The sequence below is a fragment of the Falco peregrinus genome, chromosome 8 (genome assembly GCF_023634155.1).
Source record: "Falco peregrinus isolate bFalPer1 chromosome 8, bFalPer1.pri, whole genome shotgun sequence".
Classification (NCBI taxonomy): Eukaryota; Metazoa; Chordata; class Aves; order Falconiformes; family Falconidae; genus Falco; species Falco peregrinus.
The window spans coordinates 45,243,759-45,256,922 of NC_073728.1; the positions used below are offsets into that span (position 1 = coordinate 45,243,759).

General features: G+C 59.0%; 2 protein-coding genes across 4 annotated transcripts; one reads left to right on the forward strand and one right to left on the reverse strand.

The window, feature by feature from the left end:
- Window positions 1–260: 260 nt before the first annotated feature.
- Window positions 261–2,525, forward strand: WDR55 (WD repeat domain 55). 2 transcript variants are annotated; one of them, XM_055812789.1, is made up of 7 exons: window positions 261–514; window positions 623–723; window positions 792–879; window positions 1,027–1,206; window positions 1,324–1,423; window positions 1,529–1,698; window positions 1,813–2,525. In XM_055812789.1, the coding sequence occupies exons 1-7, from the start codon at window positions 300–302 to the stop codon at window positions 2,168–2,170; spliced, it is 1,212 nt and encodes a 403-aa protein (XP_055668764.1). In that variant the 5' UTR covers window positions 261–299; the 3' UTR covers window positions 2,171–2,525. The 2 variants fall into 2 exon arrangements, with proteins under 2 accessions (XP_055668764.1, XP_055668765.1); XM_055812790.1 differs by having other exon boundaries at window positions 262–514; window positions 1,849–2,522.
- A 6,498-nt stretch (window positions 2,526–9,023) lies between these two features.
- DND1 (DND microRNA-mediated repression inhibitor 1) lies at window positions 9,024–12,963 on the reverse strand. Of its 2 annotated transcripts, XM_055813125.1 has the most exons (5): window positions 12,865–12,963; window positions 11,715–11,832; window positions 11,133–11,594; window positions 9,981–10,376; window positions 9,024–9,706 (listed from the first exon to the last, which is right to left on the reverse strand). In XM_055813125.1, the coding sequence occupies exons 1-5, from the start codon at window positions 12,880–12,882 to the stop codon at window positions 9,690–9,692; spliced, it is 1,011 nt and encodes a 336-aa protein (XP_055669100.1). In that variant the 5' UTR covers window positions 12,883–12,963; the 3' UTR covers window positions 9,024–9,689. The 2 variants fall into 2 exon arrangements, with proteins under 2 accessions (XP_055669100.1, XP_027644583.2); XM_027788782.2 differs by lacking the exon at window positions 12,865–12,963 and having other exon boundaries at window positions 11,715–12,789.
- Window positions 12,964–13,164: the final 201 nt, after the last annotated feature.

The window sequence follows — 13,164 nt, forward strand, 5'->3', positions numbered from 1 at the left end:
GACGTCGCGGGGCCCTGCCCACCCGAGATCCTAAAACTACCGGAGCAGTGCCGGGCAGCCGGGGCGAGAAGCGGAGGAGCCTGCGGGGAGAGCAGGAGGAGCTGCCGGGCGAGTCCCGGCAGTACGGGCCACGGGGGCCCGCGGGATCGAGCCCCTGGCGGCCGGTGGCGCCGCGCGGTGTCGCCGGGCTGGGGCGGGCCCGCGCGTGACGCGGCGGGGCGGGGCCGTGCGCCGGAGCGGGGCGGAGCACGCGGGGGGCGGGGCCACGCGGAGCACGCGGCGCGCAGGCCCAAGCCGCCATGGCGGCGCCGGGAGAGGGGAGCGCGAGCGGCGTTAGCGCGGCCCGGGCCCAGTGCCCCGCTTCCCCGCAGGGCGGCCCGGGGCCGGCGGGGCGGGAGCCGCGGCTGCGGGACACCCCCGAGGACATCTGCTTCGAGGCGACGGCCAACGCCATCGCCCTGCACCCGGCCCGGCCTCTGCTGGCGGCGGGGGACGTGGACGGCGACGTCTACCTGTGAGTGGGGCCGTGGGGGCCCAGCTGGGGCTGGGGGCGGGTCCCGGCGATGGGAGCCGCGGGGCACCGGCCGTCGAGGCTCCCTGCGAGCCCGGCCCGGCCCCGCAGGTACTCGTACTCCTGCACCGAGGGGGAGAACCGGCAGCTCTGGTCTTCGGGGCATCACCTCAAGTCGTGCCGCGACGTGGCCTTCTCCCAGGACGGGCAGAGTGAGTGCGGGGGGCGGGGGGGTGGCAGCGGGGGGCGCCGGGGCCGGCCGGCTGACACGGCTTTCCAGAGCTTTTCACCGTGTCCAAGGACAAGTCCATCCACATGCTGACGGTGGAGGAAGGACGGCTGGAAACGCGCTTCCCCAAAGCCCACGGGTAGGTCAGCACGGGTGGCTCGTCCCGGCTCTGTCCCCATCCCTCTCCGGCCACAGCCATGCGGGTGGAGGCCGGAGCATCGTCTGGTGGCCATTCACTTGCGATGTGAGCCATGACTGTGCCGGCGTGGGGCTGGGGTCTCTGCAGCTCGGCCCTCAACTGCGTGCTGCCCATTGATAACCACGTCTTTGCCACGGGTGATGATGCTGGCGCGCTGAAGGTGTGGGACCTGCGCAAGGGGGATGCCATCTTGGAGGCCCGTCAGCAGGAGGAGTACATCAGCGCCATGGCTGTGGATGGGAATGGGAAGATCCTGCTGACCGCCAGGTACTTGGAGCACTGGGGCCAAGCTCTGCCATGCCCTTGTGGGCCTCCCCTTAGAGCTGGGGGAGGCACACCGTGCCGTGCCCCTTGCTCACAGCGTGCCCATTCCATCCCCCGCAGCGGTGATGGCACCCTGGGCGTCTTCAACGTGAAGAGGCGGCGCTTTGAGCTGCTCTCAGAGCCACAGAATGGGGACCTGACATCTGTCGTGCTGCTGAAGGTTGGCACCTGGCGCTGCCACAGAGCAGGGTCCAGCGGATCCCTCTCCACAAGCGAGCTGGGTTCCCTGCTGTGCCTCTGCCTTACTGCCCTCCGGCTTGCCTAGAGGGGGAAGAAAGTGGCATGTGGCTCCAGTGAAGGCACCATCTACCTCTTCAACTGGGACGGCTTTGGGGCTGCCAGTGACCGCTTCGCTCTGAGGGCCGAGTCTGTTGACTGCATGGTCCCAATCACAGACAGCATCGTCTGCGTGGGGTCCCTGGATGGAGTCATCAGGTCAGGGGGTGGGGGGTGTGGAGGGGGTGGAGGGGGGTGGGATGACATCGGCCTGGTTAGGGCCAAGGGACCCCTTCCCTTCTGACATGGGCAGATGGGCTGGTGGTGGAGCAGGCCCTGCAGGGTCCCCACCAGCCCCCCTGTCCCCAGGGCAGTGAATGTCCTGCCGAACCGGGTGCTGGGCTGTGTTGGGCAGCACCTGGGGGAGCCCATCGAGCAGCTGGCGGTGGCCCCGGGTGGGCAGCTCCTGGCCAGCTGCGCCCATGACCAGAAGGTCAAGTTCTGGGACGTCTCAGCCCTGGGAGGGCTGGTGGTGGACGACTACCGAAAGAAGAAGAAGAAGGGAGGGCCGCTGCGGGCCCTCAGCAGCAAAGCGGTGGGTGGTGGGGAGGACTTCTTCGCCGACCTGCAGGATGAGGCCGGGCCAGAGGCAGCAGCAGCAGGGACCGACAGTGATGGTGACAGTGACTGAGGGGCCGGGGATGCCCTGGGAGCAGGGCACAGCCGTGTGGGTGGGCGCTGCCACCACTGTCTGCAGGTGGGGGGGTTGCCCCACCGTGGGTCCCTGGTACCACCAGGGTGGGCAGCACATACGGGGTGTCAGACACCTGGGGGGAAAGAATGCGGGGGTGGCCCCAGGATGGGGGGCAGGCTGGGAATGGTATGGCTGAGGGTCCCAGGGGAGGGGGGGTGTTTCTGACATAGGGGAGACCCCAGTATGTGGGAGGTCCTTGGTGGGAGGACTTGGCTGGGGGTTCCTGGTGAGAGGCACTGGCAGGGGGTCGTGGCTGACGGTCCTTGGGGTGGAGGGGGCCCAGGGATGGGGGCATGTGACTGAGGGTCCCTGGTGGAGGGGTTTGGGGGGCGTCATGACTGAGGATCCCTGGTGGCTGGGAGGGGGCTGAGATATCTGGGTACCTGGGGGCAGGGGGGCTCTGAGGTACAGGGGAGACATGGGGGGGGGGGGGGGGGGGGCGGCTCTGGGTTATCGGGGGGACATGGCTGGGGAGCCCTGCTGGGGATAGAGCTGGGGGGCAGGGGAATGTGTGTGTGTGGCTACAGCTGGGGTTTGCTGGTGTATTTGGGGGTGCTGGGCTGGGGAGGAGGCAAGGCAGGGCGTTGCTTAGGGGGTAGGGGGTGTGACATGGGCTTCTGGGGTGCCTGGCCTGGGCAAACGGGTCTTCATCCCTTCCTGAGGGCCTGCCTGGCCCCTGCTGTGCCTGCACTGCTGTCCAAACCGGTGCATCAATTAGCCTTTGTTAATTACTTTAGACATCAGCTCTATTACAAATAAACCCAGTGCCTTTCAGTTCCTAGCGCCTTGTGCCGATGCTTTGGCTCATTCCCACTTCCCTGGCACGCCTGGGCATGTCCAGGACCCTGCAGGGCACTGGGGATTGGGGGGGCCAGGGGGGAGAGCACCCTGCACTGGGGTGTTGTGACTTGTGGCTGGCGTTGGGAGGGAGCCAGGGCTCTTGCCCAGGTGGTGGGGGATGCCCAGCCTGGCAGAATAGCCAGCGCTGGCTGATCCCTGCTGGGCTGGGTGGCTGGTGGCCTGGGACAGGCTGCAGGCAGCATGGACCAGGGCAGGGGCCCGACACCCCCTCCCACTGCCATGGGGAAGCCTGTGGGCTGGGTGACATCTGTGCCCACGGTGTGGCCTCGGCCAGATGCAGCACTTTCCCCACAGCCCCTTGGCACAGCATCATGCCACCTTCGAGCAGTGCCCTGGGCAGGGGAACCACATGTGCCCAGCAGTTGGGCATCTCCAGGCACCTCCAGCGAGGGGGTCACTGCCAGCACCCAGCTCTCCTGCTCTCCCCCCATCCCTCGCAAGCCCACCCCTCAGTGGCATTGACCTCAACCCTGCAAGGGTCTGGCACACGTGGGGAAGAGCACGGTGCTAGTGTGAGCAGTGAGAGCAGCCAGCGGCATTTCAATGCCAACATCAAGCCCAACCTGTCCTGGCGTGAGGCAGGGACCCTGGGAGACCACAGGTTAGGGGGTGGCAGAGGGTGGCCCATGTGTCTCACTGCTGGCTGACTGGCAGCACGGACCAGGAGAAAGGGGCACGGGCGCGCAGGGCTGCAGCATTCCCACGCTGGCTTGTACCTCCCACAGCCTGTCAGTCCTGGCTGAGGGCATGGCCACCTTGGCCTGGGGACCCCTGACTGTGTCCTTGGTGGCAATGAGGCACCTGAGTGGCAAAAGCCCACTGAAACCCCCAGCATTGCTGTGCTGGTTGTGGCTGGGCTGCAGTAGTACTTAGTACGAGGCTGTGCTTTGGATTTGTGCTAAAAACAGAGTTGGTAACACAGGGATGTTATAGTTACTGCTGAGCAGCGCTTGCATGGAGCCAAGGGCTTTTCTGCTGTTCACCCACCCCACAGCGAGCAGGCTGGGGGGACACAAGGAGCTGGGAGAGAACACGGCTTGGACAGCTGACCCCAGCTGAGCCGGGGGATATCCCAGACCATATGGTGTCATGCTCAGCATATAAAGGTGGGGAGCTAGAAGGAAGGGGGAATGTTTGGAGTGATGGTGTTTGTCTTCTCACATCCCTGTCACACGTGACAAGAGCCCTGCTGTCCTGGGGATGGCTGAGCACCTGCCTGCGTGGGGAGTGGGGAATTAATTCCTTGCTTTGCTTTGCTTGCGTGTACAGTTGCTTTGCTCACTTGTACGGTTTTTGCTTTACCTATTCAACTGCATTTATCTCAAACCACAAGTTTTCTCGCTTTTTCCAATTCTGTCTCCCATCCTGGTGGGGGGAGTGAGAAAGCTGCCAGGGGGCCAAGGGACCACACTTGTCCGGGCTTGTTGGTGCCGAATGCAGAAGTCAGTGGCAAGCAGCAGGGTTTGACTTGAACACTGTGCTTATCTTGCAAAATAGTCATGATGGGTTGCGGTCTAACGCTGATATTGACTGAGTGATGCCCGGGATTAGGCAGGGACCTCACAGCCCCACGTGGCTGCAGCAAAACCAGAAAGACCCCCCCATACGTCTGCACTGCACTCCCTGCCCGTGCTGAGCCATCGGGCCCTGCTAGCCTTCCAGAACTGAGAAGCCTTGCGAAGGGCCAGCCGGCACACAGTAGCTGACAGTCCCACCTCGCCAGGGGTATAGAAGTGGCATTTAGAATCATCCGTTCTGAGGATGAGAGCTCCAGCCACCGGGCGGGTGGGCAGCCCTGGGCTTCCTTCCTCCCCAGGCAGGGATGCTGCTTCAGTTAAGACTCACGCTTCTGACTACATCAGATGTTACCTGGGAAAGTATCATTAACAAAAGGGCTGAACTGTTTAACTCGAGCTCCATTTTTGCAGTAAGTGTATTTTTTTACAGCAGTTCCAAATTTTTTTGTATCTTGCCTTAATCATCTATCTCTTTGACTCGGTGAAGCTGTCTCGGTGAAAGTCCTTGAGAGGGCTGACAGGCAACCATTGACTTTGGTCAGTGGCCATGCACGTAATCCTTTAGACCTAAGCTGTTGACCAACTCTGGGACTAGGATTGGATCCAGCTGCACCCAGGCTCCTCTCTGAGAAGGCATTAGAAAGCAAGGGGGTCCTTTCTGAATCTTGTGACTCAATGGTACGGCTTCTCCCCCCCTTAGCCATGCATCAGACTCATACCTGTACTGACAGTAAACTGTCATCATGGACAGGGTTGCCGTGGATAAACTGCTGCAAAAACTTAAGTGTACACCATCCCAAGTGGGGATAGAATGGGCCCAAAAATACTGGAAAGCTGAGGAGGGCCAAAGTGGTAGGGCAGACAGAACAATGTAGAAGTGAGCAGAGCAAAACATTAAAAGAGGTAAAGGCAAAGGCTTTTGTGCCTGCAGGTACTCCAAATGCCAGATCACACCCGAGATCAAGGGCTCCCCTAGACCACTCTGGAGTGCCCCAAGGACTGCTGAATTTTGTTTGTTGGGCATTTCTATTTCTAATCCTCATACTTATCTGGAACCCAAAATTTAATATGGCCACAGCTAAGAAACCTGTGATATTGTTTGGGGCCATAGCTGAAGTAACTTGTGTGTATTAAGATGTTGATTTGAAACTTACTCCAGGCTTAACTGTACTTGCTGCTGTTGTTCTGTTTGTACTATTGATTGTTAAGTCACAACTGGAGTTCTGATCAACATGAGCCTATTATGTTTGAGTAGTTTTAGGAAGATACATGTAAGTTTAGTATGTATATGTGTGGTAATAATAATAGTTGCAAGAAATAATCATAATGACAGATTTTTTAAAAATAAAAAGGGTATCCCTGCTACCAGTAATAATATGACCTATGCCGTGATACAGGGATTTTGTAAAATGATGAGTTGGAGACAACGCACGCCTTGCATGTCAATGCCAACTACCTGAGGAAGAAATTCCTATTTTTGTAATTCCATTAAACATATCAGAAGCCCTTTTAAAACTATGGGAAACAAATCGCACTGTAAGGGAAGTTAGTGTGATCCCTGTGGTGCCTGCTCTCCTTTACTGATGGCCCACCAATTTGACATATGAAGATATATGGCATAAAAATTGCTCTGTGTACTCCGCAACCATGAACAATTCACCAACCCATGTATCGTGTACCCTCACTCCATGGATGACCAATCTGGATCATAGACCACACTGGGGAACTCCGATTACTTTCAAACACTTTGGTGCCATTAACGTGGAATGGTGCTTGGAGTTCCCTGCAAGATGCGGTACAGGTTGTCCCATCGGCAGCAAAGAGGCCTCTTGCGTTTGGTCTTCAGCTGCACGAAAACAAAATGCCAAACGGCTCAAGAGCCCTCTGAATACCTGGGCTCCGACTCCCATTGAGAGTTGGAACTGCACAGTTGTTCTAAATGGCACCAACATAAACGAACACCCCTGGGCGTGGATGGCTGCTGGCAAATATTGTGCTCTAAGGACAATCTGTTTATGCCGTAACTGTAGTGCCCCCATTCCCAGTAAATGCAACCAGCCCAGCTGCAACCCCTCTCTCAACCAGACCTCTGTAGGTACGTGGGCGATACGGAATGGACGAAAATGTCACTTCCCACTGAATCATTATCATCGTGGCCACTGGAGTGTGGGAACTTTTAATGCCACGTGTAGTTAAGTTCTGATTCCTGCACCACTGTTTGGGCTTGCTCTGACGGCAGAACCTGTGACTATATTGAGCTCTTCTGGGATAACTTATTGTACTTTAGGACTCCCTAGTTTATGCCCTTTATATGCTTTTGATTATGTTCAAGGGTTAGCTGATAGAGCAGGGCACAGAAACCAACAGCAGCGTACTGCCTCCTGTGCCATGGCTAAGTTATTATACCCCAGGAATAGAAGTAAATTCAGCAGTGAAATCATTTGAGGGGTTTTGGACACAGATAGTTTAGAATCAACTATATAGACAGAATTTGACAGGGCAAGTGGAATCTTTGTCAAACTGAACAAGAATATTTGTAAGTGCAATAGATGCACAATTGCAAGGGACTGCTAAAATAGTTTTACAGAATAAATTAACACTAGATATGGTATTATGAAATAGACAAGGTCTTTGTGGGTGGCTGAATACCACCCATCCCAAGGAAACCTGTTGTGTGTCAATTCCGAATGTGGCTGCTACCTTGTATCATGCCACAAACCAAATGTGAAAAATTGCAGCCCAGACCCAGGAGCTCCGTGAGCAGATGAAACCGAGACATGACAGTGGCAACAGACTGGGTGGATTTCAAAGGTTTTCAGTTGGCTTGGATTAGAATTAGTGGATGGATTCAGAATCTAATCCTCCATGCGTTAATGTTTATCATACTGATTGTTATTGTTAGTATTGCATTGCCTTGTGTGAAATCTACAAATCTCTGACTCTGGTCAACGGCTGCAGGCATAATCCTTTAGACCTAAACTATTGACCAAGTCTATTACTAGGACTGATCAGCTGCACCTAGACTCCTCTGAGAAGCGTGTTTAGAGAGCAAGGCGGTCCTTGGTGGGAAGAAAAGACCTGGCTGCTTCGGGAGCTGGGGTGACCCTTCTTCCAGCCCTGCTCCTGGGCACGCACAGCCTCCCATGTTGCCCCGAGCTAGGACACGTCCCCAGGGCCAGCATAGCCCCTGAGGTCTTTGGGGTACCTCAGACAGCACTGGTAGATCTCTGGGGGGCACAGACACTCACATGGAGGTCCCAGAGGAAGGCGTCACCAGAAAAGGCACACTGAAGCTCCTGCAGTGCAACAAGAAACTCTCTGAAGACACCAAAATTCACTTGGAGGCTCTTGCAGGTGCACAGACAGAGATGGTGAGGGTACTGGTGTGCATCAGGAGGGACAGGCAGATCTCTGGGAAGTAGAAGAAAAGCACCTGGCAGCACCTGGGGGTGCATCAAAAGGCACTCAATCCTCTCTGGGGATCACCAAAAGCAGTAAGGATACCACTTAGGTGCTGCCAAAGGGACTTGGTGGGTCCAGGTGTGTGCCAGAAGGTACCGGTAGAGCTCTGGGAAGCACAGATAGGTGTGCAGGCCATGCAAGTTGCACCAAATGGACTGAGCCCCCATGGGCCACATCCCAAAGCTCTGGGAAGCACTTGGGCACTGCAAACAGCACTGGTTCATCAGTATTGAGTGCAGAATGACTGTTGGAGGACACCTGAAGGCACTGCAGAGTCTGTTGTGCTGCAGTGCAAGACACCTGGAGGCACCTGGGCAGCATAGAAAGACATGTGGAGTCCCTTAAGTGCATCAGAAGGCACCTGGGACCATAACAAGCCCCAAAAGGCCCTTGGAGACCACTGGTGGCAAACAGCAAAGCACCCAGGTCCTTTGCACAGAAAGGACTACCAGAGCTCTGCGCTCAGGAGGCACCCAGGTATGCCCTGAAACACACTTGGAAGCCCCGCAGAGCTCATCAGAAATCACTTTTACATCACTGAGCATGCTGAAAGGTGCTTGGAGGCCCCAGAGAAAAGCATGATGGTGTTATGATGTCCCAGAGGTGCACCCCCAAAGACCACTGGGGCATCATCAAGGGGGGCCTGGAGGAGCCTGGGGCACACCAAAAGGCAGGCAGAAAGACTCCCATGACCCCAGTGAGAAGCTGGGGACACAAAGCTCTGGGTGCCAGGGGCTGCTGCTTCCTACAGGAGTGACCGCTGTTTCCAGGGGCCCAGCAGGCTTTGGCTCCGGAGCCTGGAAGCTACAGGATGGATCCAAGTCCCACACTGTCCCTTCTCCTGCCACTGGAGAAGACAGGCTGCCTGGTGTGGGGGGAGAGCATCGAGCAGGTGCTGGAGAGGCAGGGAGCCAAGGATGTGGGAGCAGAAGACAACACAACACAGCCAGTCCCTTCCAGGCTACTTTAATACCAAGTGAACAGCATGCGGCCGGACCTCCTGGTCTCACGGAATCATTCATGTGCAGCCAGTAACCCCACAGCTACTTCCCCGCAGCCCCAAGAGCCCTGCGCCCCCCAGAGCCTGCAGGCACTCCCCTCATTAGAAACAGCTCCATCAGCCCACGGAATGTCCCCTGTCCACCAGGACAGTCCCCACGTGTGGCCTCGTCCTCACCTGAGGCTGTTCCTCAGGAACCAGGCATGCCAGCAGAGGTGAGATGGCCCCCAGAGGTGCCCAGGTGGCCCCCACTGTCCCCTCTCCCTAGCCACTGCTGGCAGTCTTTCCTAGCAGCTTCTCCTTCTCCCAAGACCTGCACCAGGCCTGTCTCCACCACAGCAGAACAACACAAACCAATGTAAAAGCCAAACTGGGCAGGTAAACCTTTGTCCCCAAAAAACAGAACGAACCCCAAAGGCTGGCAGGGGACAGGCAGCTGTCACAGACCAGAGCAGCAGGCCTGTCCTCCACACCCAGCTCTCAAAACAAACTCAAACAAACTGAAAGCCTGGAACAGGACCGGGTCCCCAGCAGGGCTCACACACTGCTCCTGCAGCTGGCGACACTGAGGCTGGCAGCTCAGGTTCAGCTCCTGGTTTGGGCAGGACACAGCTGCCTATGTCAGCTGGCTCTCTGCAGCGGAGAAGAAAGCATCAGGCTCTGTGCAGTGCTGCAGGGAGCAGCACCCCAAAACCCCCTCCCCTTGTATCCCCTGCTGCCAGCCACAAATCCCACCCGGAGCTCAGAGCCACTGGGGTCACATCCAGCAAAGGAGTGACTCCTTCAGCCCTGCCCGCCAGGCTGGCTCCCCCCATGCACTAGAAGCACCATAGCTCCACACTCCCAGAGACACTCCAGGACTTTGGGAAAGGCAGGGGGTTGGCACTGGCACCGCTCAAAGACTCACCTAGCATCTGAAGAATGCGCAGCGCCGCTGCAGCCTTCGCCTCCTCATGCCTGCTCCTGCCTGGCCCATTCTGCCAGACCCATGTGAACCCACTGAAGGGCACAGAACACCCTGGGATCACCACTTGGCACCAGAACCTCAGCCACCCACTGGGGTCTGCCTGGACACACTTGGTGAGGAACATGGGGGTCCCCCGGTACTGCCTCCAGCACAGCGTGTTCAGGCGGTCCACTGCGCTGCACAGCAGCGGAGACAGGGGTGCCTGCGTGGGGACTCCCAGGCACTTGTCCCCTTGGACCTGGCTGAATGATGGCTTCTCCCTGCATGACTGCAGTTTCTTCTTCAGGTCGGGGTTCAGCCAATCCACCCTCACATATGGGCCACTGAGCCTGTTCCCTAGGAGAGATGGGCAGCAGCTGGCAGATGTTCAGACACTAGCCATCCAGTACCACCCACCCCCCACCCTGTCCTGTCCCCCACCACTTGGCACAGCGACACCCTGCCCACGGGTGGTCTGGCACCGACCCACACTGTATGAACTGCACAGGACCCTTTCCCCTGCCTGCACAACCACTCACACAGCTGCAGGATGGTTGCTTCTCCACCTCCGGCTGCTGCCAAGGTGGCCTTGGGGCTGCAAAGCTCAGGGAATTTTAGGGGCAGCCTGATTTTAGGGACAGGTGCAAAGACGTCAAAGCCAAGCACTTCTCTGCTGGGGCAGAACCAGGTACAAACCAGGACTCTGGAGGTTCTGGTTCTGTCTGGGAAACACATCCCATCACAGGGCTGTGCAACCGCAGGACAGGGCACTGAGGGGTAGGGCATATCCCCGAGGAGGGTTTAATAACTTGGTCAACACTCTGCATGCACTGGGCTGGTATTGGTGATGCTCCTGCTCTGAGCAGGCAGCTGCCTGATGACCTCCAGCAGCCCCTTTACCTCAGCACCACTTGGGTCTGCAAAAGGGCTGCCGGGGATCCGGACCACTGAGGACAACGGGCCTCCCATGGGACACAGGGAGAGAACAGGGGATGTCTCAGGGCTGAAATCACCTCACAGCTGAGTCTGGAGGTGGGATCGGTCCTTCCTTAGAGATACCAGGAAGACCAGCATCCCAAGCAGCGTCCCACAGCACCCCAACCTCCCACTTACCTTCCATCAGGGTTTTCTTGGCCATGGCAGCAGCCTGGTGTGAACTGTATTTCAGCACAGCAAGCTGTGCCCATTTCTGGCAGGGGCTGGTATGCAGGGTGACCTTGAGAACCCCCTCCGTGACCTGCCGCAGCATGGCCTCCACCTCCTTCCGGCTCACCGAGGTGGCCAGGCCATCCACGCTCAGCTCGCACTTATCCGTGCTCTTGCACACCATGATGGCACAGCCCTCCCGCACCTCAAAGTTGTTGAGGGCAGCGATGGCCTCTTTGGCGCTGCGCCGGCTACTGTACTTGGCGTAGGCAAAGCCCCGGTTCAGCCCACTGAAGGTCATCATGAGGCGGAACTCGTAGAGCTTCCCTGCGCTCTGGAAGAGTGGGATCAGTGTGTTCTCATATATGTCCTGCGGCAGCTTCCCAATGAACACTTCCGTGCCCGCTGGTGGCGCGTCGCCCACCCAGCCTGCAGGCACACAGCAACACAGTGCACGTGGGTGAGATCCACCTCACCTCCGTGCCCGCCAGGCACCCTACGTGCTGTGCTCCCAGGGCACCATGGTACTGAGATATTCTTCTCACATACCTGGAGGGGGGCCACCATACCGCCTCTGCCCGTTGGTCTGCACCAGGTTGATGCCGGTTTCTTTCGCCCAGGCAAGCAGGGCCATCTTGTTGGCCTTATTAACACTGGTAATCCATGCCTGAAGAGGGAGATGATACTGGGGCTTGCTGGGGCAAAGAGTTTCCAGCCTCCCAACTAGGGGCATCCCAAACCCACGAAGCAACTGCAAGGCCTAGCACCGACCGGCACGTGGAGAAGCAAACACTGAACCCCTCTGCCCCGAGGAAACCTGAGGGGCCTCTCAACACTGCACATCCAAGGAGTACCATGCCCACTGCCCAAGCCTGCTCCACGTGACCAAGTCCAGCAACTTCAGCAGAGCACAAGGACACCAGCAGCTCCCCTGTGGCTGCCTGCAAGGGCTCTGAGAGCCAAGGCCCAGATGGCTGCTCACTGGTGCTGCAAGAAGGGGCTGGAGCATGGAGCCAAGGTGACCATCAGGCCGTGAGATCCCACACAGGCTGGGACCCCAAGACAGCCAACTCTCTTCTACCAGCATCTCCTCAAGCTTCTGAGGCCATCACAGAGGGTTTGGAGACACCATCTGTGTGCCAATGCCATCAGGGTTTAGCTCACTAAGGTCTCATTAGGGCCTGTGAAACCGTGCCTTCACCTCGCCCATCACCCCCGCATCCCCAGGCACCTCTCCCCCTCCAAGGGGTTTCATCTTTCCTGAAGACAAAAACCCACCTTTGGATGACAGTGGGGGTCAAACCGAGGCAATCTTGCTGTGAGGAGCAGGAAGGCCAACAGCGTCCCCCGCCACGGCCCTGGGCTCCCAGGGCCGGGTCCCAGCACAGGGCACCACCTGGCCCCGCCGGTACCGGGGGCTGCGGGGGGCGCCAGGGCTCTGGGGGAGGCATGACAGGGCCGAGCCCAGCTCAGACCCCACCGATGCGGTGCCAACACCCCCCCGGTCTCCAAGCGGCACGGGCTGCCCCGGGCCACCGCGGCGGGCGAGAGGCCGGACCGGGCTGGGGGCCGCACCACCCGCCCGCGGGTCCCACAGCCGGGGCTCGGGGGCTCTGGCCCCCGCCCGACAGCACCGAGGGGAGCCGTGCCCCGCACCGCGGCTCCCCTCGCCTCCGGGCCGCCCCCCAAGGGCGCTCACCGTCTCCACCGTCTCCATCGCCGCTGCTCCTCCTCGCCGCCCGGCCCGCGGCTCTGGAAGGTTCCAGCGCCGCCGCTCCGCCCCCCACGCCACGGCTGCCCCGCCCCGGGCAGCGCGGGAGGGACCCGCCGGCAGCGCCCGCCCCGCTCCCGCCGCCCGGCCACGGGAGGGAGCCCCGGGCTTAAAGCTGCCGCCTACGGGGAGAGGGAGCCGGGGAGGGCGGCTCAAGTCGCCCCCGGGCGGCCTCGCTGGCTGGCGGGTCTCTGCTCTGCCCAGGGCGCAGGGGCCGGCAGCGAGGGG